Genomic DNA, 19,688 nt, shown 5'->3' on the forward strand with positions numbered 1-19,688 from the left:
GTCGATATTTCCACTGGCAGAGGGTTTGCTTTGGTGAAAACGATTGAAGGTGGCACCGACGAAGGGACTCCAGCAATAGGTAACACGAACGCTAGGCGTACTTAACGTAGAGAGTAAGAGAAGGATAGACGAAGGCGTTAAAGATAAGTGTATGCAGGAACGTCTAGTCGAGCGGGATTACGCTGACGCAAATGCGTGTCATGCGTTTCGTACGCGACAACGACAACGACAACGACAACGACAACGACGGTGGAGGGTGCTAAGAGGATCTGGATTTACCTCGGTGAGCGTTGGAAGACGAAGGGATGATGGACAGGTGGAATAGACAGAGACAGAGACAGAGATGAGTAAAGAGGAGTAGAAAGGTGTGCAGACCACGACGACGACGACGACGACGACGACGACGACGACGACGACGACGACTACGACGAAAGGTGAGTCTTTCAGGTGCGATCGATGTTGCGATCCTCGACGTCCCTCGACGTTCCTCTTCTCAAAACCCTTTGCTTTCTCTTTCTCTCTATCTCTCTCTTTCTCTTTCTATCTATCCATCTATCTCTTTCTATCTCGTTCTTCACCCTTCTTTACGTTTTTTCTCTCCCTTCCCGCAAACCCTTCCCCGGCGAACACCCTCAATGTCACGGTTTCCGTGCTGCTTCTCTTCTTTTCTTTCTTCTCACTTTCCAACCCCCTATCAACCAACCCCCTTTAGCCGCACAACCACCACTACCATCATCTCTACGATCAACACCATCATCGTCAACCCATCACTCTTTCTATCTTTCTCTACCTTAACACCCCGTATCGTCTGAGTACTGGCACGTATCGCTCAAGCTTGACCTTTTCACTCGGCCCGTTCTAATTAGTAAATGTATCCACCCCGTAAAACGGAGAAAAGAACGTCGCTCCAAACGAGACCGTCGTCGCTTCTCTTCTCTCTCTCTCTCTCTCTCTCTCTCTCTCTCTCTCTCTTTCTCTCTCTTTCTCTCTCTCTCTTACCCCTCCATTCCACCCTCTTCGTCGACGCCTTCGCGAGTATGCAGTTGCGTCGCGTCGCGTCGAGTCGAATTGACGCTCTTTTCAACGCAGTCGAAGTTTTTCTCTCTCTTTTTTTCTTTTTTTTTCTGTCTCTGTCTCTATCTTTTTCTCTCTCTTTTTCTGGTTGTCTCTTTCTTTCTTTCTTTTTTTCTTTCTTTCTTTCTTTATTTCTTATTTTTTGTTTCGTGTGCTTCTCTTGCAGTCAGTTCGAATCAATTTTAAAGAACATCCTCCGCTAATCGCTCAACGTACTCACTCGATGTTCTTTCTTTTTCTTTATTCACGTTTTCTTTTCTCATCTTCGTTTGTGCTTTCTGAAATATTTCTTTTCTTTTTTCTATTTTTTTTCTGTGCTTTTTTTTCTTTCTTTCTTTTTTTTTTTTTTATTCTTTCTTTTCAATTTAGACGTTTATCCTCTCCGAGCGTATGCTAACAACTTCCTACGCTTTTCGTTTAATTATTTTCGGGATTAAAATGTCCGACGTTTAGTATGTTTACATGCTTGAGAAAGAGAGAGAGAGAGAGAGAAAGAGTGGGAAAGGGTTTTACACGAGGACAGCTTTTAGATGGCACGCCATCGAAAATATGAAATGGTTAATAAAAGTTTTTGGTATAATGTTGAAGAAACTTTCTCAAAGTTATTCTCGATATTTTTCTTTAAATTTTTCTTTGATTTCGTTCGTTCTTTAATTTATCTTTTATTTTCTAATTAATACGTTTATCTTTGTAATTTATTATTTTCGCGAAGAAAATGATTAAGGAAAAGATTTCACCGAATGAAAATATTTATGATAATTTATATGAAATATTCAAATGTATCAAGTGAAAAGCAAAAGTGATGAATATTTAAATGAATTAATTGTAAACGACGATTTTCTTTCTTCGAGATTTATTTCTCTTACAGAAATATAATTATTTTTAATTTGCGAAATGCATAAAAGAATAATACAAAAGTTGACCGAGTTATATTTTGCAATTTCTACAAAGTAGCTTTACAGAAAGTAATCCGTTTTACTAATTATCATAGGATCAAAAATTAAAGAGGTTTATATCTTTAAATATATATAAAAAATATTGAACATGGAAAGCAGAGAATAGAGTTTCTGTACAATTTTAGTCGCCGTTAATATGTTAAAAGAATACATTTGTTTTGAATAAACTTCCAAATTCATGTTATCCTTTAATCCTTTCAGATTTTACGTCAAGTCTGACTCGACATTTCTTTTTAGGATACCATTCTGTAACAATCTTTTTTTAACGAAATGTCACTTTCATTAGAATAAATTTATTCAAAAATGATGACACAAAATTTCAATTAACTTCGTCCTCAAAATGACGTACATTATCATTAATCCTACATTACACAGAAAAACGTATCGTTGTATTCGTAAAGATCATAGCACATAGAATTATCCCAGAAAAGCTTACACAAAATTTCGATTAATTTCATTCTCAAAATAATGTTCATTATCATTAATCCTACATTACACAGAAAAACGTATCGTTGGATTCATAGATAAAGATCATAGCACGTAGAATTATCCCGAAAATGATTACACAAAATTTCGATGAATTTCATTATCGTTAATTCTATAGTATGGAATAATCTATCTATCTCGTTGGATTCGTTAAAAAAAAAGAAACGTTGACCATTGCAAAAGTATAAAAAGAAAGATGGAAGAAAAACGTTGATAGGGAAAGAGAAATAAGGAGGACGTTTCTTCGAGGGTGGCGGCTAACGGGCGCTGCGGGCTTTGAAGGCTCGCACAATGGCTCGGCATCTTACCACGACAAGACGCCGGTCCTCGCTTCGGAGTCCGCTTAATTAAACGAGATAGTGCTCGCGGCCCGGGGCCACTGTCGGGATCCTCTTGAAAGCCTCCACCACTCCTTTTTCTCCGTCTCGCATCCTCTAGCTTTCTTCCTCTTACCTGAGCTGGACTCTCCAACGTCTCCCTTTCTCTCTCTCTCTCTCTCTCTCTCTCTCTCTCTCTCTCTCTCTCTCTTTATCTTTATCTGTATCTCTTTCTTTCTTTTTTATCCTTTCTCTTTTCCTCTTACGTAGCAGACTTTTCACGTACACGCTTCGCCTCTTTAACAACGTCTTTCCCTTTTCTCACTGTCGCAACTTTCAACTCGTACTCATCCAACTTCTCGTGCGACTTTCGTCCCTTCATTTTTTCTTAGAGTTTTTTCGACTTTTCTCCTTTCTTCTTCTTCTTCTTCTTCTTCTTCTTCTGTGCTTTTTTATTTTAAGCTTTATCATTAGTTATCAAGACAGACGATTTTTCCTAATGATGTATCAATAAAATCGTACGAGCTTGCGTTTAGCGTCTCATTAAAGGAGAGATAAATTAATAATGAGAGAGAGAGAGAGAGAAGAAGGAATGTATCGAAATGTAAACGATTCGAGGCCGTTGACGTTGCGGTTGGTAAATTTTGGTGAGTAACCACGACGATAACTGTGATCTCTATTATCCTACTTTTACTCATTCCTTTTTTTATTCATTTCGATTTAACCAAAATACGAAGCTAGAAGAAAATAGGAAAATTCGTAGAGTTGCCAGGGTAACACGTGTTAGGCGATAAGATCGTCGATGTATTCGCACATTTGTCGGCTTTATCAAGCAGCTCGTCGAGAGCGTCGATAACGCAAGACCGTATTACGGCCATAAAGTCGCGTTCTCGTGTGTATCCGTGCGAAACTCTTCCATTCGGTCGGGGCGCAGATTCCCATGGGATCATCCTGGCCATGCTGTTCTCTTGTTGAAGCTACTACCTGCCGCAACCACCACTATAGCTCTCTCTCTCTCTCTCTCTCTCTCTGTCTCTCTAACGTTGTCGTTTCTCTACGACGAAGCGCGGGAAGCATTCTATGTTGAGGGACGTGTCACGATCGTACGTTCCCTATAGATTAAACAATTTCGTTTTACGATCGAAAAATGACACACTTGGGAGAAGGAGAGAGAGTGAGAGTGAGAGAGAAAGAGAGAGAGAGAGAGAGAGAACATTGGATTTCTAAAACCAACATCGAGAGTCCTTGTCAATGATCTATCGTTTTCCTATATTTTTCTCTTTCTCATTAGATATCTCAGTTGTTTCGATTCGAATTTACAAATTGGATTATTGTTTGTATGAAACGAAAGAACTATATAGATCGACTTATTTAAATGATCCACCCACGAAATTTTCATTTATTTATCTAAAATGTATGTAATTTATTTATATGAAATAGGAATATCTTATGGAAGTTTAAAACGTTTCCAAGTTTTTTAGTTTTGTGTTTGTATATTTTAATGTATTTTCTTGTTGGTATTCTTGTCAGTTATTCCTTATCAATCATTTATCGCAATGTCGTGTTTGAATTTATATAAATTAGATTGTTTTTTTCTAAATAGAGAGAGATCGACGAATAAATTATTTCAATGTTTTCAAGATATAATTATATATTTAATAAAGTAAGAACCTCTTCTTTAATAAAAATTTATTCACTCATTCGCATTTTTATAGTTTTTTATAATAAGAAATTTATTATATTTCCTTACGTATTTTTATTAGTCTCGAGACGTTAAGTTTATATTAATAAAACGAATATTAATTCTACTGGAAAGTTCAGTCCGCTTATTGTATAATTATTTTTAAATGAAAATGAAAAATAAAGTAGACCAGAATTTTTCAGTAGACTTAATATTTTAATTAATCCGAAAATGTGCACTCTTAAAGTAGGTACAAAATGCATTTTGATTCATTTACACACCGATGTATTCTATTCTATTACTCATTTCAAATTAGCGAATTAAAAAAATATTTTGTTTCATTAATTTATAACAATATCCTAAATATTAGATCAATCTTTTCTATGTCACATTAATAATTTTAACACTTGACGATTTTAGTTTCATGCCAAAGAGAATTTATATTTTTAATATTACTATACCCTTTTTATTTATTTATTTATTTTTTTTTTTAATCCGTTTAAATCGTCTCGGTTTGTTCTACATACGTATCTATGTGTTATAAAGCCGCGTAAGTATTTTATTCCCCATCGATAGAAGTTTGCGCATGCGTAGTACGTGAAAATGCGTTTCCGGAATATTTTTCTCCTTTGTCATCCGGATTCGGCTTCATTTCTATTGCAATGAAATCGTCGGCACGGAACAATGTCCTTTTTTATGCAATTTACCATAGCCCATTTTGGTTTGAAATACAAAACGAGTATCCCCTTACTCCTATTTCTCATTTTCTCTCTCTCTCTCTCTCTCTCTCTCTCTCTCTCTCTCTCATTTTTACTATATCTTTTTTCATACGCATTTGAAAATGTTCATTTGCAGAATAGCCGGAGAGAAGTTCCACGATAAAGGTAACGTATAACGAATAAACGCGACGTTTTCATTGATATCGTAGCCACTTAAATGAGCAAAAGAGAGAGATAGAGATAGAGATAGAAAGAGAAAGAAAGAAAGAAAGAGAGAGAGAGAGAGATATCACAGAGAATATACCAACGGATTTTCCATTATACTTTTCAAGAGTGGAAGCAGACACTACGAGTAAAATATTCTCGAGAAGAAAATGAAAAAGGTTTGGGTACTTGTTTGAAAATGAATCGAATATACCTATCAATTGAATTTTTCTTCGATCGTCGTGAAAAAGAAAGAACTGAATAAAAAAAAAAAAAAAAAAAAAAAAACAGAAAAAAGAAAGAAGCAGAAGAAGAATAAGAAGAAGCAGAAGATGAAAAAGAAGAAGAAGATGAAAAAGAAGTTTCACGTTACGCAGCTTGGTGGTTGGAGAGGTGATGCGGGTTGATCGTGTCGACGCTGTCAGAAACGTTGACATAGACGGCTTTGCAACGACGAACTTTGGGTCAGCAGGGACGACAATTCGCTATACTCTAGTCGGAGTGACATGCTCGGATCCTCCGAGAACTCGTCGTCGTACGTGTCGGCTAGCTTCTATTGTAGAAACGAGAATGGTGGGTCATTGTGGAGAAGAGCTGCACACAGTATGCTACCTACGACGATGACGACAACGACAACGACGACGACAACGACGACGACGTCGACGAATAACGTTCTCTTGGATATCCAGATACCAACGCTTGATCCTGCTTTTATCCTTCTAAACTATCTATATATTCATGTGTGTGTGTGTGTGTAAGTGTGTATAAAGAACTTTTGAAATTTACTTGATGATAGGAGTAAATCGTTTCGATATACTCCTATATATATATATATATTTATGTGTACATATATACGTGTGTATATGTATAATATGTGTGTGTATATATATATATATATATATATATATATATATATATATATATATGTATATATGTATGTGTATATCGTTAAATTTATGAAGAATATTAAAAGCGCGTTATTTCTTCTTAATTTCTCTTAATTTTCATTTTGTTTTCTTTTCTTCGGCTTATAGAGCGTTCTATGTTATCATTTTCACGTTTAGACGATTATTTGTTTGATTAATGAATGAACAGAGTTTCGTCGTGCAATTAATCTTTTTTTGTTCTCTCTCTCCCTTTTCTTTTTTCTCTTTTTTCTTTCTTTCCTTTTCCTTTCACTTGTGGAGATACAATAGCACATTTATTTATGAATTACAACGCAATATATTTAATTGCGTAGATTTAATAACATAAAAAATTCGTATGAGATGAAATTTCATCATCCGTGATGCAGTTTATAAGGATTTAAACGTGTAATAAAGAAATGCGAGATAGTTCGTGATTTGTTGGTCAATAATGATGATATTAATTTCACGCGGGGAAACGTGAAAGTTTAATCGAGTACTCGAATATCGAGTTGATGAATTTTCTGGTAAAGTAAGAGAGAAGAAACGATAATAATGGCGAGCTCAGTGATTTCAATATTCAGCTGCGAGTTTTCACAGGATGACAATAACGTGCGTTATAGAGAAATTACGCGTAACAGATTTACGAGATGAGTTCACGACGCGCGGTAACGTAAGCGGCCCATGAAACGGAATTAAATGGCGTTTCCGGCTCGTGCCATTTCTCTGTTCGTTCTCTGGTTAGCCATGTCGCATCGCCAAGAGAAGACTTGTAAGCTTAACCAAAAAACGTGCTCATGCTTTGAAAAAATAAAAAAATAAAATAAAATAAAATAAAAGAAAAGAAGAGAACAAAAAAAAGCTCCGAAATTAAAAAAAAAAATGGAGTAACAAGCAAATGTGAAAAAGAGAGAAACCAAGAAAGAGAGAGAGAGTAGAAAAATGGCCTTTGATACTAGTGGGAATTGCGTTTTTCGAGCTCGTAACAACGACCGAGTGCCGATTTTCACGTTCGGTGAACTTTGCACCCTCGGAGTTAATCAAGGTCGAACGGAACCAACGAAATTTATGCAGCGGGTTGAAAAAAGTTATTACCGCATTTACGTGGAGCACGAATGGCAAAGAGAAAGAGAAAGAGGAAGAGAAAGAGAGAGAGAGAGAGAGAGAGAATTAAAGTCGTACGTCCGTTTTATACGGAAACAATTACATTAACGATTATTATTTTGATCTTCTTTTACGTTATATTATTCTAGCTAATAGTAACGAAAATAATGATTTTCATGCCGGGCATAACATCTAATTCTAATGATATAAACTTACTCTCTGTGGTACTCCTATTCTCGCACGACCGTGTCTCGGAGAGCCTTGCGTTTGACCTTGCTTCTCCTTCTTGTGTGTTTTCAAACCTCTCAATAACCTTGAGAACGTCGTCTTCTTTTTACTCGTGTTTTGTCCTTGCTCTGTAAACAGAGAAGAAGGTGGAGGATTCTTTAGTTAAGAGGAAAATATCATATGGAACTCTTGTCGAACGATACGTTCGACTCGACTCGACTCGACTCGACTCGATTCCATTCGATTCGATTCGATTCGATTCGATTCACGAAACAAGTTACGGGAAAGTCGTGCTTGCACCATTTACCGGACGATGCGTGAAATCTTTCGGAATACCCAATTTACGGTGCACCAGCTAGCACTACCACCAATCTCGCAAATAATCGAATAAATCGGGGTTCACCGCAACATCGCTGTCCATTAACGGATAATTCAGGCGGGCCCGTTAGTCGCCCACGCCCTTTCAACGACAGTATATTGTATTAGTGTCAACGCATCCGTTTATTAGTACGGACAACAACGGTACCTAATTGCCTACCTATAGACGTGGTCACTAGCAGGAACGAATTATCTCGGCTCCAGCTTGCCCGATGATCGACGAAATGATTCGTTCGAGCTGTGCGAATAATTCACTTTGCATAACGTGCCGGTGTCATCGATGGTCATCCGAATGGCTTTCTATCACAAAGAAACATCGACAAAACGTTCGAACGTATCGATCGTAACTGTGCAATAATTAACGTTTCTCATCTTCTATGAGTTAATACGTTTCTCTTTTGACGTTATGACGAACGGGATTGCACACGGGATGGAATTTTTAAGGACGTAGGTACGCGTGTAATCGGACAAACATTACCCTTTCGTTTCTATCTCATTGATTCCTATTGGTATATATAACTGTTGGATTATCGGTAGGAACGGATGGCTTGAACTGAGATTAAAGAGGAAATGTCGCGAATAAAGTTTTAACGAGGTGTTAATTATAATTACTATAGGTGTATTTTACAACGATGCTTTGTCGTTTTATTTAAGAAAATTAATAATAAATTATTGGAGACCGTTTATTGGGTAATTAAGGTTTCGATTTTATGAATAGGCTTGAATATATCGATGAAATTTGCAAGGAAGTGTGTATTCCTGTAATCGAACGATCATTATCCTTTAGTTTCTATATTATTGATTTCTATTACTTCGTATATAACTACTGCAGGGATTATCGGCGCAGATTATTAGAATATAGATTAGAGAGAAAGTCGACTAAACAACGAAGCGTTATAACGCGTTTTAATTCTAATAAGATGTGAAGTTTTTATCAGAAAAAAAAAAGGAAAAAGAAAAAATTATATCAAAAAATTTTATTAAAAAAGAAAACATAAAGAGCAAAGTATAAAGTTTTCTTAGTTTTTATAGTTTTTATAGAAATGAAAAAAAAAAAACACAAAAGAAACGAAAGAAAGAAAAGAAAAATACAGCAGAATTGAAAAACGTTTGAAACGTTTGTTCGCTTAAAGATCTCATCCTCATTGCTCTATTCTCTGTCATAAATGAATTTAAAGAAAGTGCAAGGTCGACGTCTCGTGTAAAACTATAAAATCTATTTTTCCATCGAGACATTTATCGATTTTGGAGGATGACCCGGAAAGAAAGGGACCGTGGAAAATGTTCGGGAGGAAACTTTTTCGAGGAAGCAATCGAGGAAATTCGTTGTAGGGAATCCAGCGGAAGTCGCTATTACTCGAAGCGAGGATCTTTTCTACGGTGGTATAAGCTAAAGAAATAACGCGGAAGCAGGCCACGAGGGTAAGATAGAAACGAGCCATACGAGGGAAAGAATATAAGAGCCTCGCGGGACCGCGAGTAAGAAGGAATGTCGTTTCGTAATATCGGATATATATATATATATATATATATATATATATATATATATATTGCTGAAGCTTTAACTACCGAGTCATGTTCGACCGAATGAATCGTATGGAATAAAAATAAACTCGATTGGTAGAGGAAGATGGTGCTGGATCCAATAACTTTCTTTAAGAAGAGGGAGAGAAATAGAAATAAAAAGAGAAGAAGAAGAAGAAGAAGAAGAGAGAGAGAGAGAGAGAGAGAGAGAGAGAGAGAGAGAGAGAGAGAGAGAGATGTCTCTAAAGCGGTAAGAAGACGAAGGGATGTACGAAAGGATGATGGATAAAATGGTAAGCAAGAGGGAGAACTAGGATTGCCGTGAGAAGGAAAAAGAAGGAACGTTCGAGGGAGATCGAAGGAACCCGTTTCTTTCGCGTGTGCATCGAATCTTTCAAAGTCGCGAAGGGAAAAAAAGAAGGGTTCTAAATTCGCTCAGAAGGATGAGAGGGTGGATGAATGAGAGAGGGATGGTTCACGATAAAAGGCTCATGGAATTCGTTCTCTTCGGTCCGTTTATCGTCGCGTCTCTTCTCTTCGAAGTTATCTGTCTACCCTGTACACACACACACACACACACACACACATTCCATCTCTCTCTCTCTTTCTCTCTCTTTATCTCTTTCTCTCTTATCTGTACGTGCTTCTCGACTTCTTTAATTCGAAGCCACCACACAAAAATGATTTCTTTTCGTTTTCAACTCCTCATTTTTCGGGTTGCGCGTTTCTACAAAGAGATCTCATGACCGAATCGAAGCTTGAGTAAACGCAAAGAGTAAAGGTTAGAGTTTGGACACCATCCGACAAATTCAATTGCTCCTTCTTGAAAGTACCCTTGATTATAACTGGTCCACCGTAGGGAGAAGAAAACCGGGTAAAAGGGGGTGGACCGAAGGGTGGACGCTTGCTTGGACGCTCGACGGAAAGACGAGCGATGATATTTACTCGCTTTCCAAAGCTTGGCACGTTCTCTCGTAAATTACGGCGAGAGTTTCGCCGTACGCCTTTTCCGCGGCATGAGTGTTCTCGATTTTCCGCATTGTACCTCGACGCGAGAAGAATTCCACGAAGCAACGAAGTTATTAAAGTCTGCGATTTCTCCCCTTCACTCTTTTACCACCCCCGTTTTTCTATACTCTTCTCCCTGTTACTCTCATCTTTCGTTTTCTTCTTCTTCTTCTTCTACTTCTACTTCTACTACTACTTCTACTTCTACTTCTACTTTACGCCTCTTTTCTCTTTCTCTCTAAAATCGCAACTTCGAAGCTTGGCCGTCGTCGTTCTTAACAGTTCAAACTTCTTTTCCTTTTATCTAGTACGACAGAAGCGCACTCTACCATTCTTTTTCCCTTTACCCATTGCTCTTTTAAAGAGTGGTGGTGGTAGTACCGAGAGGAACAAGGATGAAGGAGGCATTGGGAGTTAGGGGGAAATAAAAGCTACGGAAGTCATAATCTTTCGAACGGTCGAAACATCTAACGAGGATACTTTCTTCGAGGTTATTCGAAATATATAAGAAATCTTTTTCATTCGGAACGTCTATAGTCGTTGACTACTCTTTGCCATGTCTATCGATCTCTCGAATCTCGTCTGGAATATAAATCGTACTACAAGTATGTACGATGTATAGGGAAAAAGGATAAATGTTGGAAGGATAAGGAAAGAAAATTTTTGAAAGAAATAAAGAAATAATCGGGGAAAAAAAAAGAAACAAAAATAAATAAATAAATAAAAAGAAAATAAAGAACGATATGGAATATAAGATGGTTTGAGATAGTTCAAGTCGAGAGTTTACTGTCTTTATTGGCAAAATATACGCTATAAGTATGTACAGTTATGTGTACAGTTTGAAAGATGTGTGTAAGTATAAGAGAGAAAAATAAAGAGAGAGAGAGAGAGAGACGAAGTCGATATTACTGAAATCCACGTCGGTCGAAAGTGGGGCTGCCGCCATAAGCATGAATAAATAAGCGATATTAAAATCCACTTTACTTTCCTCATTCCACGTTCGCATATCCTATCGCAACCCTAACCACTCGTGTTTTTCTCCCTTACTTCTTGATACCGTTGGCAGCGAACGGATATCGCTAGGCGACCAATGAGCAACCTGGCATTCCGTTGCTATCGTTTTTCTCTTTCTATTTGACGATACTCTCTTGAGATATTTTTCTACAGAGATAGAGATGCCTTCGAGCAACTTTCCTTTAAAACCACGAGACGCAGAGTAATGAAAATGTTGAATCGTCCAAAAGAGAAGATCCGAAATTTGTCTCGATGTTAAAAAAGAAAGATCCTTAATCTATTCGATAATTAGATTCGATTAAAAAGCAACGCGTTAAAAATCTACGAGAGGGAAATAGTCGATGTCGCACACGCAATTGTTTTAATTAATACAAATGTCATTGAGACATCGATTTTTCTTTTTTCTTTTTAATTAATTTTAGCAAGGATAAAACATATATTAGAATAAAGTTAAAATTCGATTGAGATAACGATTTATATGTATGACCACGTTTGCTTTACGAATATTAATAAAATATATATTATACAAGATTTCATAACAAGAGACCTAAGAAAAATTAAATGTTATCAATGTAAACGAACTGTTAGTTGTAGTAGTAATAGTAGTAGTAGTAGTAGTAGTAGTAGTAGTAGTAGATGAAAGGAGATGGGGGAATTTATCTCAGCGAGTCTTTAACGTCTCGTCAGTCTATGAAGGGTTAAGAAGAAGACAGGTCTTTCGTGGGTGACAATAAGAGACAAACGGCGTAGAGGGGTGAGAGATGAGGGGTGTGAGAAAAGAACAGAGAAGAGGATAGGTGTCGATAGTGGAGAGGAGGTAAAGCTGGGCAGACTCCAAGTCATGCAGTGAGCGAACGGTCGTTGCATACAGGAAGACAATCTCTCTCTTTCTCTCTCTCTCTCACTCACTCACTCACTCACTCACTCACTCATTCACTCACTCAGTCATTCTTTCTCTTTTTCCTTCTCATTCTCTTTCTCTGCCATTCTCTTTCTCTCTTTCTCTCTCTCATTCTTTTCTCACTTTTTCGCAGCCAAACTCGCGAAGGGCTGAGAGTCCCGTTGAGAGGCTTCGCCGGCCGTAGAGTATCGTCATTGTCTATTCTTCCCTATTTGTCACGCCTTTGCTTTCACAAGAGGCATACCACGCGCTCGTCTGTGGCTAGTCCGTGTAACGTTACCATGACGACGAAGCGTGGATGCTGTACGGGTTACTTAGACACAGGGCTCGTCTCCTTTTCTTTCGTTTTCCTCGCGTGTGTCAAGGGAACGAGGATGAGATAGAGAGAAAAAGAAAGAGGGAGAGAGAGAGAGAGAGAGAGAGAGTGAGAGAAAGAGGAAGAGAGAAATAGCCGAGGTGCGAAAGAGATTCAAGCAAGATAGAGAATACTGTGAGTTAGAGCGAGAGAAGAGAAACGGGAATACACGGCACTTGTACCAGACGGTGATGGGGTTCATAGGGCGGAAGTACAACGCAGCGCGTGTCGCGCCGATTCAAGAGCCCTATCCTCCCCTCCACATCTTCGACACCATGCTGCTTCTTACTCTCTTACTCTCTCTTTTTCTCTCTTTCTCTCTCTCTCTCTTTCACTATCATATTTCTATAATTCTTCTTAGAACTCTTATTCTTTTCTTCTGTTTTCGTTATGATGATTTAATTATAATATATAATAATAATATTATTAATAAAATAATAAATATAATCATAATAATATAATATTTATAATAATAATATTATAAAATAATAATTATTATTATTTATATAATTTTGATCTGTCCGATTCACGAATATAATCACCAATGCGAAATAGTTTGAATTAATTTTATAATCACGACGAAGGTTCTTAAGGATAGGAGGTGTTCAGCAATTTCTTTTTATTTGTTTGTTTGTTTGTTTCTTTCGTTTCGTTTCTTCTCTCTCTCTCTCTCTCTCTCTCTTTTTTATCTATGAAATCTTTGAAAAACCTTTAACGACAAAATCGAATCTTTCATCGATATTCGTAGCACGGTAATCAATCGAAAGAGGACGAGGTGGAGAGATGTTGGCAAGTTAAAAGCACGATAAAACAGCGTAGGAGAATCGTCAACGGTTAAATCACGTTACTCTGATCGTCGTGACACATGCAATTTTTCGTGACTGATTTTCCGGACCGGTTAACATTGGTGATTCAATCTCTTGTACGGCAACGAGATTCGATCGAACGCGTCGCGTTGGCCACGATTGCATTAAAAAAGACTAGTGTCGGCATATTCGAAAGAGAGAAAGAGAAGGAAAGAGAGAGAGAGAGAGAGAGAAAAAGAAAGAGAGGATAACAGAAGGGTGGGAAAAAAGATTTCCGTACGAAGCACGTACGTTTCTCTTTTGGGTTTCGCGTAACAACGATCTCGTTTTATACAAACGATGCAACGTTAACGTTAGTCTCGCGATAGATAGTTTCTCTATATTTTTCCATTCAGTCGCAGTAAGCGAGTCGTCCATTTCCTTTGATAATCGAGAAAAAGCCAAAGCGAGAAGATAAAGAGACTTTTTTTTTGTTCTCAATTAATGCCTTTGCAAAAAAGCCTACTTAACTTTGTGACAAATTTTACGTTTCGACGTAAAAAAAAAAAAAAAAAAAACAACAAATGAACAACAAAAAGAAAAAGACATAGAAGAAGTTTGTCTGAAAGAAAAAAGAAAACTGTAGTTACATCCGATACATTCTTATTTTTTCTTTTTTCTTTTTCTGCTCTTATTCTCTCTCTCTCTCTCATTCTTTCTCGATAGTCAAGCGCACGGTCAGGACATTCAATGAATTATTCGATTTGATATTTTAATATTGTATTTACTTTTCCTATGCGCGAACATTTTGCGGAATAATCATTCTGTTTACGGGAATCAATAAAATATGAAATACCGAGAGTCAATAACCGCTCACACGTATTCGGCACGTGTGAATGCTTTTAAACGAACTTTCCGGGATGGTTCTAAATGTTAAATAAATAAATTTGGACGCGGGCGAAGGGGTGGAAAAAAAAGGAGGAGTGAGATGGCGGCGATGGGAGGAGAGGGGTTAGAGGGAAATGGAAAGGGAGGAGAAGCGTGATACGTGAAAAATTCAAACATATCTCGCGCGCGTCGAACGTGAAAATTTTCGTACTCGACGAACTGGCAAGTTTATTGGCGATTTAAAAATAACAACGCGTGCACACACACGCGCACAGAGAGACAGACATACGATACATACATACATACATACATACATACATACATACATACATACATACATACATACATACATACATACATACATACATACAGATAGATCGACAGACAGACAGACAGAGAAACACGAATTTGCAGACACACGTACACACATCTATCATCTATCGTGCGAAATTTTGCGAGAGACACTGAGTCGGCGTTACTCATCGTTGAGATAGTATACACAAACGTAGGATCGTCGACCCTGATGCTACCACGGCAAACACCATGAGAGAACGGCACCGAAATGCAATTACACGAGGGAATAAGGCCATCGCCCTCGTTGGATTCCACCCCATACAACAAACGGGCCTCCGATCTCCTATCACCGTTCGCTTTACGGTTCGAGTCTCCCCTGTCCTTTGTGAGACTGTTCGACCTTCGTGCCTGTAAAAAGCCTCCCTTTCGAGGACGTCTTCGAAGCGACGCAGTGAATCCCTCTTTCCTCCTGTCGGATCCTATTGCGTGCCTTTGCACCAGTGGAAGAACGCATTAAATACCAACGAAGGGGAACGTTCCCATTTCTATCCTTCCTTTTTGAACTTTCTCGCTTAATCTTCCAACTGTGAGATAAGAATGAAAAAGGAAGTGTTTACAGGGAAACTCGTACATTTAACTTGGTATATTCGAAAATACGTGGATTGAATAACCGAGAGGGATGATGTTATTGGCTTGTCTTCAAAATTCAGCTTCCCTTTGTCTCTCTCTCTTTCTCTTTTTATTCGTGTGTGTGTGTGTGTTTGTACGCGTGTGTATCGAAAGATATAATACATATTAGTATATAAATGCACGTTTGTTTAAACGATAGCGTGTTTAATTTTGTATAATAGATCGCAACGTGACACGTACACGTTTCTTTCCTTTTCTTTATTACTTCCTCTTTCTTTCTCCCATTTTTTTTTCTCTTTTTCTTTTGATCGTAATTAAGTGACAGACACGCTTCGATAGATTATCGTCCGATTGAAAATGGAAAAACAAACGTTGGATAAAGTTCGTCGGATAAATCCAAATAGAAAGATGCGTTTTGTAATGAATGATTAATTAAGGAAAAGGAGAATATCAAGGAGCCATTAAGAGAATTCGTACTCTGATTAGAAATTTGTCGTGGCGTCTCTACTAAATCTACTACGTTAGAAGGTGTTGGCTCTGATGGATGATAGTAGAGGAGAAGATGGAATGAGAAAGAGACAAGGATAAGCGATGCTCGTTTTAACAGCTCGTTCCTTGGCAGTCAGCTTCCTCAGCTTCCTTGTGTCCCACGTTTCGATCCAACTCCGATCCGAGCGGTCCTTACTAAACCTAACTCTTAGTTAGATTCCAGTCCAGACAAACAGGCTTGCTCTCCAACAGTTGGCGCGCTTCGCTAAGCGAGCAACCCAAGCAAGCGTGTTTGCGCATCCCAGCAAATCCACGCTCGGTTTTGGAATTGGGGTGCTTGCGCCCTCGCACCATTGTGCGCGACAACTGCTAAGTGCTGCGGCAATCCGGCATTGGCGCCTCTTACACGGAATTACTGTTAAACGCGAACCTACCTACCCTTCTCACCCTCCAACCCTCCATCTCCCCATCTCCTTTAACTCATGCCTTCCTTTCCACAGCCAAACTGATTAGTTCTCCGATTTGGTAGGCGGAAGGAGTAAGACAGAGAGAAGCAGACTATATATATATACACGTATGTATACATAGATATAGAGAGAAACAGAGAGAGAGAGAGAGAGAGAGAGAAAGAGTATCCCAACGTTTCTTGCTAGTCCAATTCGAAGCTGGTCACGAGCATTCTCCCAACACCTCGCTCTATTTTGGCTAAGATCCTCCTCCCTTGAACGTGGTCTTGGAATTTCGAAGGTACCTTTAACTCCAACGAGGATTTCAGAACCACCACAGCACGAACGTGCTTCTCTCTCGATCGGAATAGGAATACCAACAGGAGACGCGCTTAACTTTCCTTACGAAGTTTACCTTGGCCGACCTCGCTCGGACTTGTTGGCTAGTCGTATGACAACAATTTATGCTTGTCCTTCCTTCGGTAATTCGATAATTTAACCACGAACACGTAAATTACATTCGAACTTGCTTTTAGTACTGATCGATATTACGTTTAATATCGACAGACTTTTTCGATCGTTTCGAAGCGATTTAATTAGAATCAATCGTTTGGTTTATGTTCGAATGTTAGCGAAATGTTATAAATTGTTATTTTACGATACGTAGTATATATTATAAAATGAAGTTAATATATTTGATCATTTTTATTTCTTCACACACATACACACACACACACATATATCTTACATCGAGCAGTTTTCTGTAAAGAATTAAAGCATTTTATAGTATCAATCTATAAGATATATTACCTTTAAATTCTATCTAATTATTTTTCCTACGCATGCGTACACAGCGATAATGAATTATACAAAGATCGTTTATAGAAATTATATATAATTATGTATATATATATATATATATAAAAGAAAAATCTAATCGTCGTAATTCCCTTGTGAAAAAATTTCTATTTTCACAAGATAATTACGCACATATCATTATTCGAAATTGCATTGATTATTATTCATCGCTATCATTGCGATAAATATTAAAAAAAAAATGTTTAATGATCTAAAAGATTTTCAAATATTCCTTAAACGTTACGAGATGCTAACCAGAAATCAGACTTTTTGATAAGGTCTATTTTAGATGGGGAAAGTTGGGAAAGATGGGAAAGATTTGGTGTATTGAAAGAATAGAAGGATCGAAAGGATGAAGATCGTGTCGAGGATATCTCGAAGGAATACGTTCCTACGTGGTACTTACGAGGAAGGTCTCGATCTCAATTATGTATTCATAGCCAGAGCAGACGACGTACGGTACGGAATGGGCATCCAGATGGGTGGAAGGAGTCGACAGAAATGAAGTATCAACCGGAATACTCTCACCACTCACGTCCCACGTTTCCCCTCGCTACGTCTTTTGGTTACACCAAGTGCCTTTCCAATATGGAATCTAAAGTGTTTCTCGATATCTTGGAAAATTTTAGAATCGTAGAGCGACATTCTTCGTCTCGATTTTATTTCTCCGATGTTGAGACGTTACTTTTACATATTCGTCATTCGAAATTCGATTGTGTATTATTATATAATAATGTAACGCACATTTGTAAAAATTTTATCTTCGATCGGATATATCGGATATTAGGATTTAACAGTTTAATGAATATTTCTTTCCGTTTGTTTTTCTTTTCTTTTTCTTTTTTTTTTTTGTTTCTTTTCATTTTTCAAGTAATTGGTGTAACTTAAAGAATACATAAAGTCAAATAAAATTGTTGGCGACTTACCATTAGGTGGAAATTCGTAGAAAAATGCTGATCTCGGGCTCAGACAGCTGTAAAAGAGAAGAGAAAAAAAGAACAAGAAGAAGAAGAAGAAAGAAGAAAAAGAAGTGGTAGTGGTAGTAGTAATAGTAGTAATAGTAGTAGTAGTAGTAGCAGTAGTAATAGTAGTAGTAGCAGTAGAAGTAGTAGAAGTAGTAGTAGTAGTCTAGTAGAAGTCGAAGTAGAAGTAGACGATACGATTGAGATATTTTAATTGAAATAAAAATTCAACTAAAATATCAAATTATGTTTTTCATGGTGGAACGAGTCAACGTCAGGAATATTCGTTGCAAGGAGAAACGAGCTGAATCGTTGTAGACGTAGAAACGGCACGTATTCGGTATTTCACATTAACGTGATTCCAGCATAATCACGTGCGTTATGCTGATAAGAACGGACAATTTGCGCTCGTCTTTATTCTCTTAATGTTAGTCCACGATTGACCCATTCTACCTCGAGATTTATTAATTTCTCACGTGTCTTAATAACGAGAAAAAAAAACAAAAACAAAAGAAAAAAAAAAAGAAAGAAGAAGAAGAAGAAGAAAGAAAAAAGAAATCTTTTTATTTACTTATTTATTTATTTATCTTTTCTATAAAATGAGAAAGAAAAGAAAAGGAAAAAGAAAAAATACTTACCTTTGGTAGGGTTGTGGATGCCCAGCCGGTGTCATGGCGGCCGAGTTCTGCGTGGCGAGCGCAAGTTTTTGTTGACGATGTTGAAGCATTTGTCTACTGAAGACACCGTAACCGAAGCCATAGATCTCGTCTTCTTCCTTATCACTGAGGCAGCTCGATGGCTATAAAAAAGAAATAGAAAAGGCGTTTTTGTTCTTTTCTATCTTTCATACACTTCCTTCGTTATTATCTCAAATTTGTTTAGAAACGAAAAGAAACGAAGAAGAAGAAGAAGAAGAAGAAAATATTAGTAATTTTCTTTTAGAAAATGAAGGATAATTTGTCGTCTTGGTAGGAAAAAAAATTTCATTTTTCTTTTACGCCAAGAGAGCTAAAACGAGAGAGAGAGAGAGAGAAAGAGAGAGATAAAAAAAGATATAAAAAAAGAAAAGAAAAAGAAAGAAACGAAAAGGAAGTATGAAAAAGCATGGTACTCTTTTAATCGAGAATGATTCTCCTCGGTCTTTCTCTTATCGGAAGAGAACGGAGGAAGTTCCTTATTAATTTTCCACGTCGACGCGCCCGCGGGGGGTCTTCGAGAAGAGCTTGACCTTAATCGGCAATCGATTTCTCGCGATTGGAAATTCGATTAGCCGTTGACGGTGTTGCCAGTGAAGTCTCACGGTTACGAACAATGACCGATTTAAGCTTTGGGATCGATGAGGTTTACACGCTTGATAAACCTCTTAAGCCACTTTAGAAAATTACTCTCGACGGACACTCGATCCTTACTTGCGATACACGTACGGTTAATCTTACAAGTGAGATGATTCTATTTTTTTTTTTTTTTATTTTTTTGGAAAAG

The 19,688-nt window shown here is 37.6% G+C and overlaps 1 protein-coding gene across 3 annotated transcripts in view; it reads right to left on the reverse strand.

Annotated features, from left to right (window-relative positions):
* The window catches only part of LOC127069417 (SAM and SH3 domain-containing protein 1-like), a 207,431-nt gene that overhangs the window by 14,199 nt on the left and 173,544 nt on the right, over window positions 1–19,688 (reverse strand). For all 3 annotated transcript variants that reach the window (XM_051006426.1, XM_051006427.1, XM_051006428.1), the window contains 3 exons: window positions 18,845–19,005; window positions 18,171–18,217; window positions 7,663–7,802 (listed from right to left, as the gene is read on the reverse strand). In XM_051006426.1, coding sequence (XP_050862383.1) covers window positions 7,663–7,802; window positions 18,171–18,217; window positions 18,845–19,005 — 348 coding nt within the window. The remainder of the gene's footprint in view (window positions 1–7,662; window positions 7,803–18,170; window positions 18,218–18,844; window positions 19,006–19,688) is intronic.

This window comes from Vespula vulgaris, chromosome 15 (assembly GCF_905475345.1).
Source record: "Vespula vulgaris chromosome 15, iyVesVulg1.1, whole genome shotgun sequence".
NCBI lineage: Eukaryota > Metazoa > Arthropoda > Insecta > Hymenoptera > Vespidae > Vespula > Vespula vulgaris.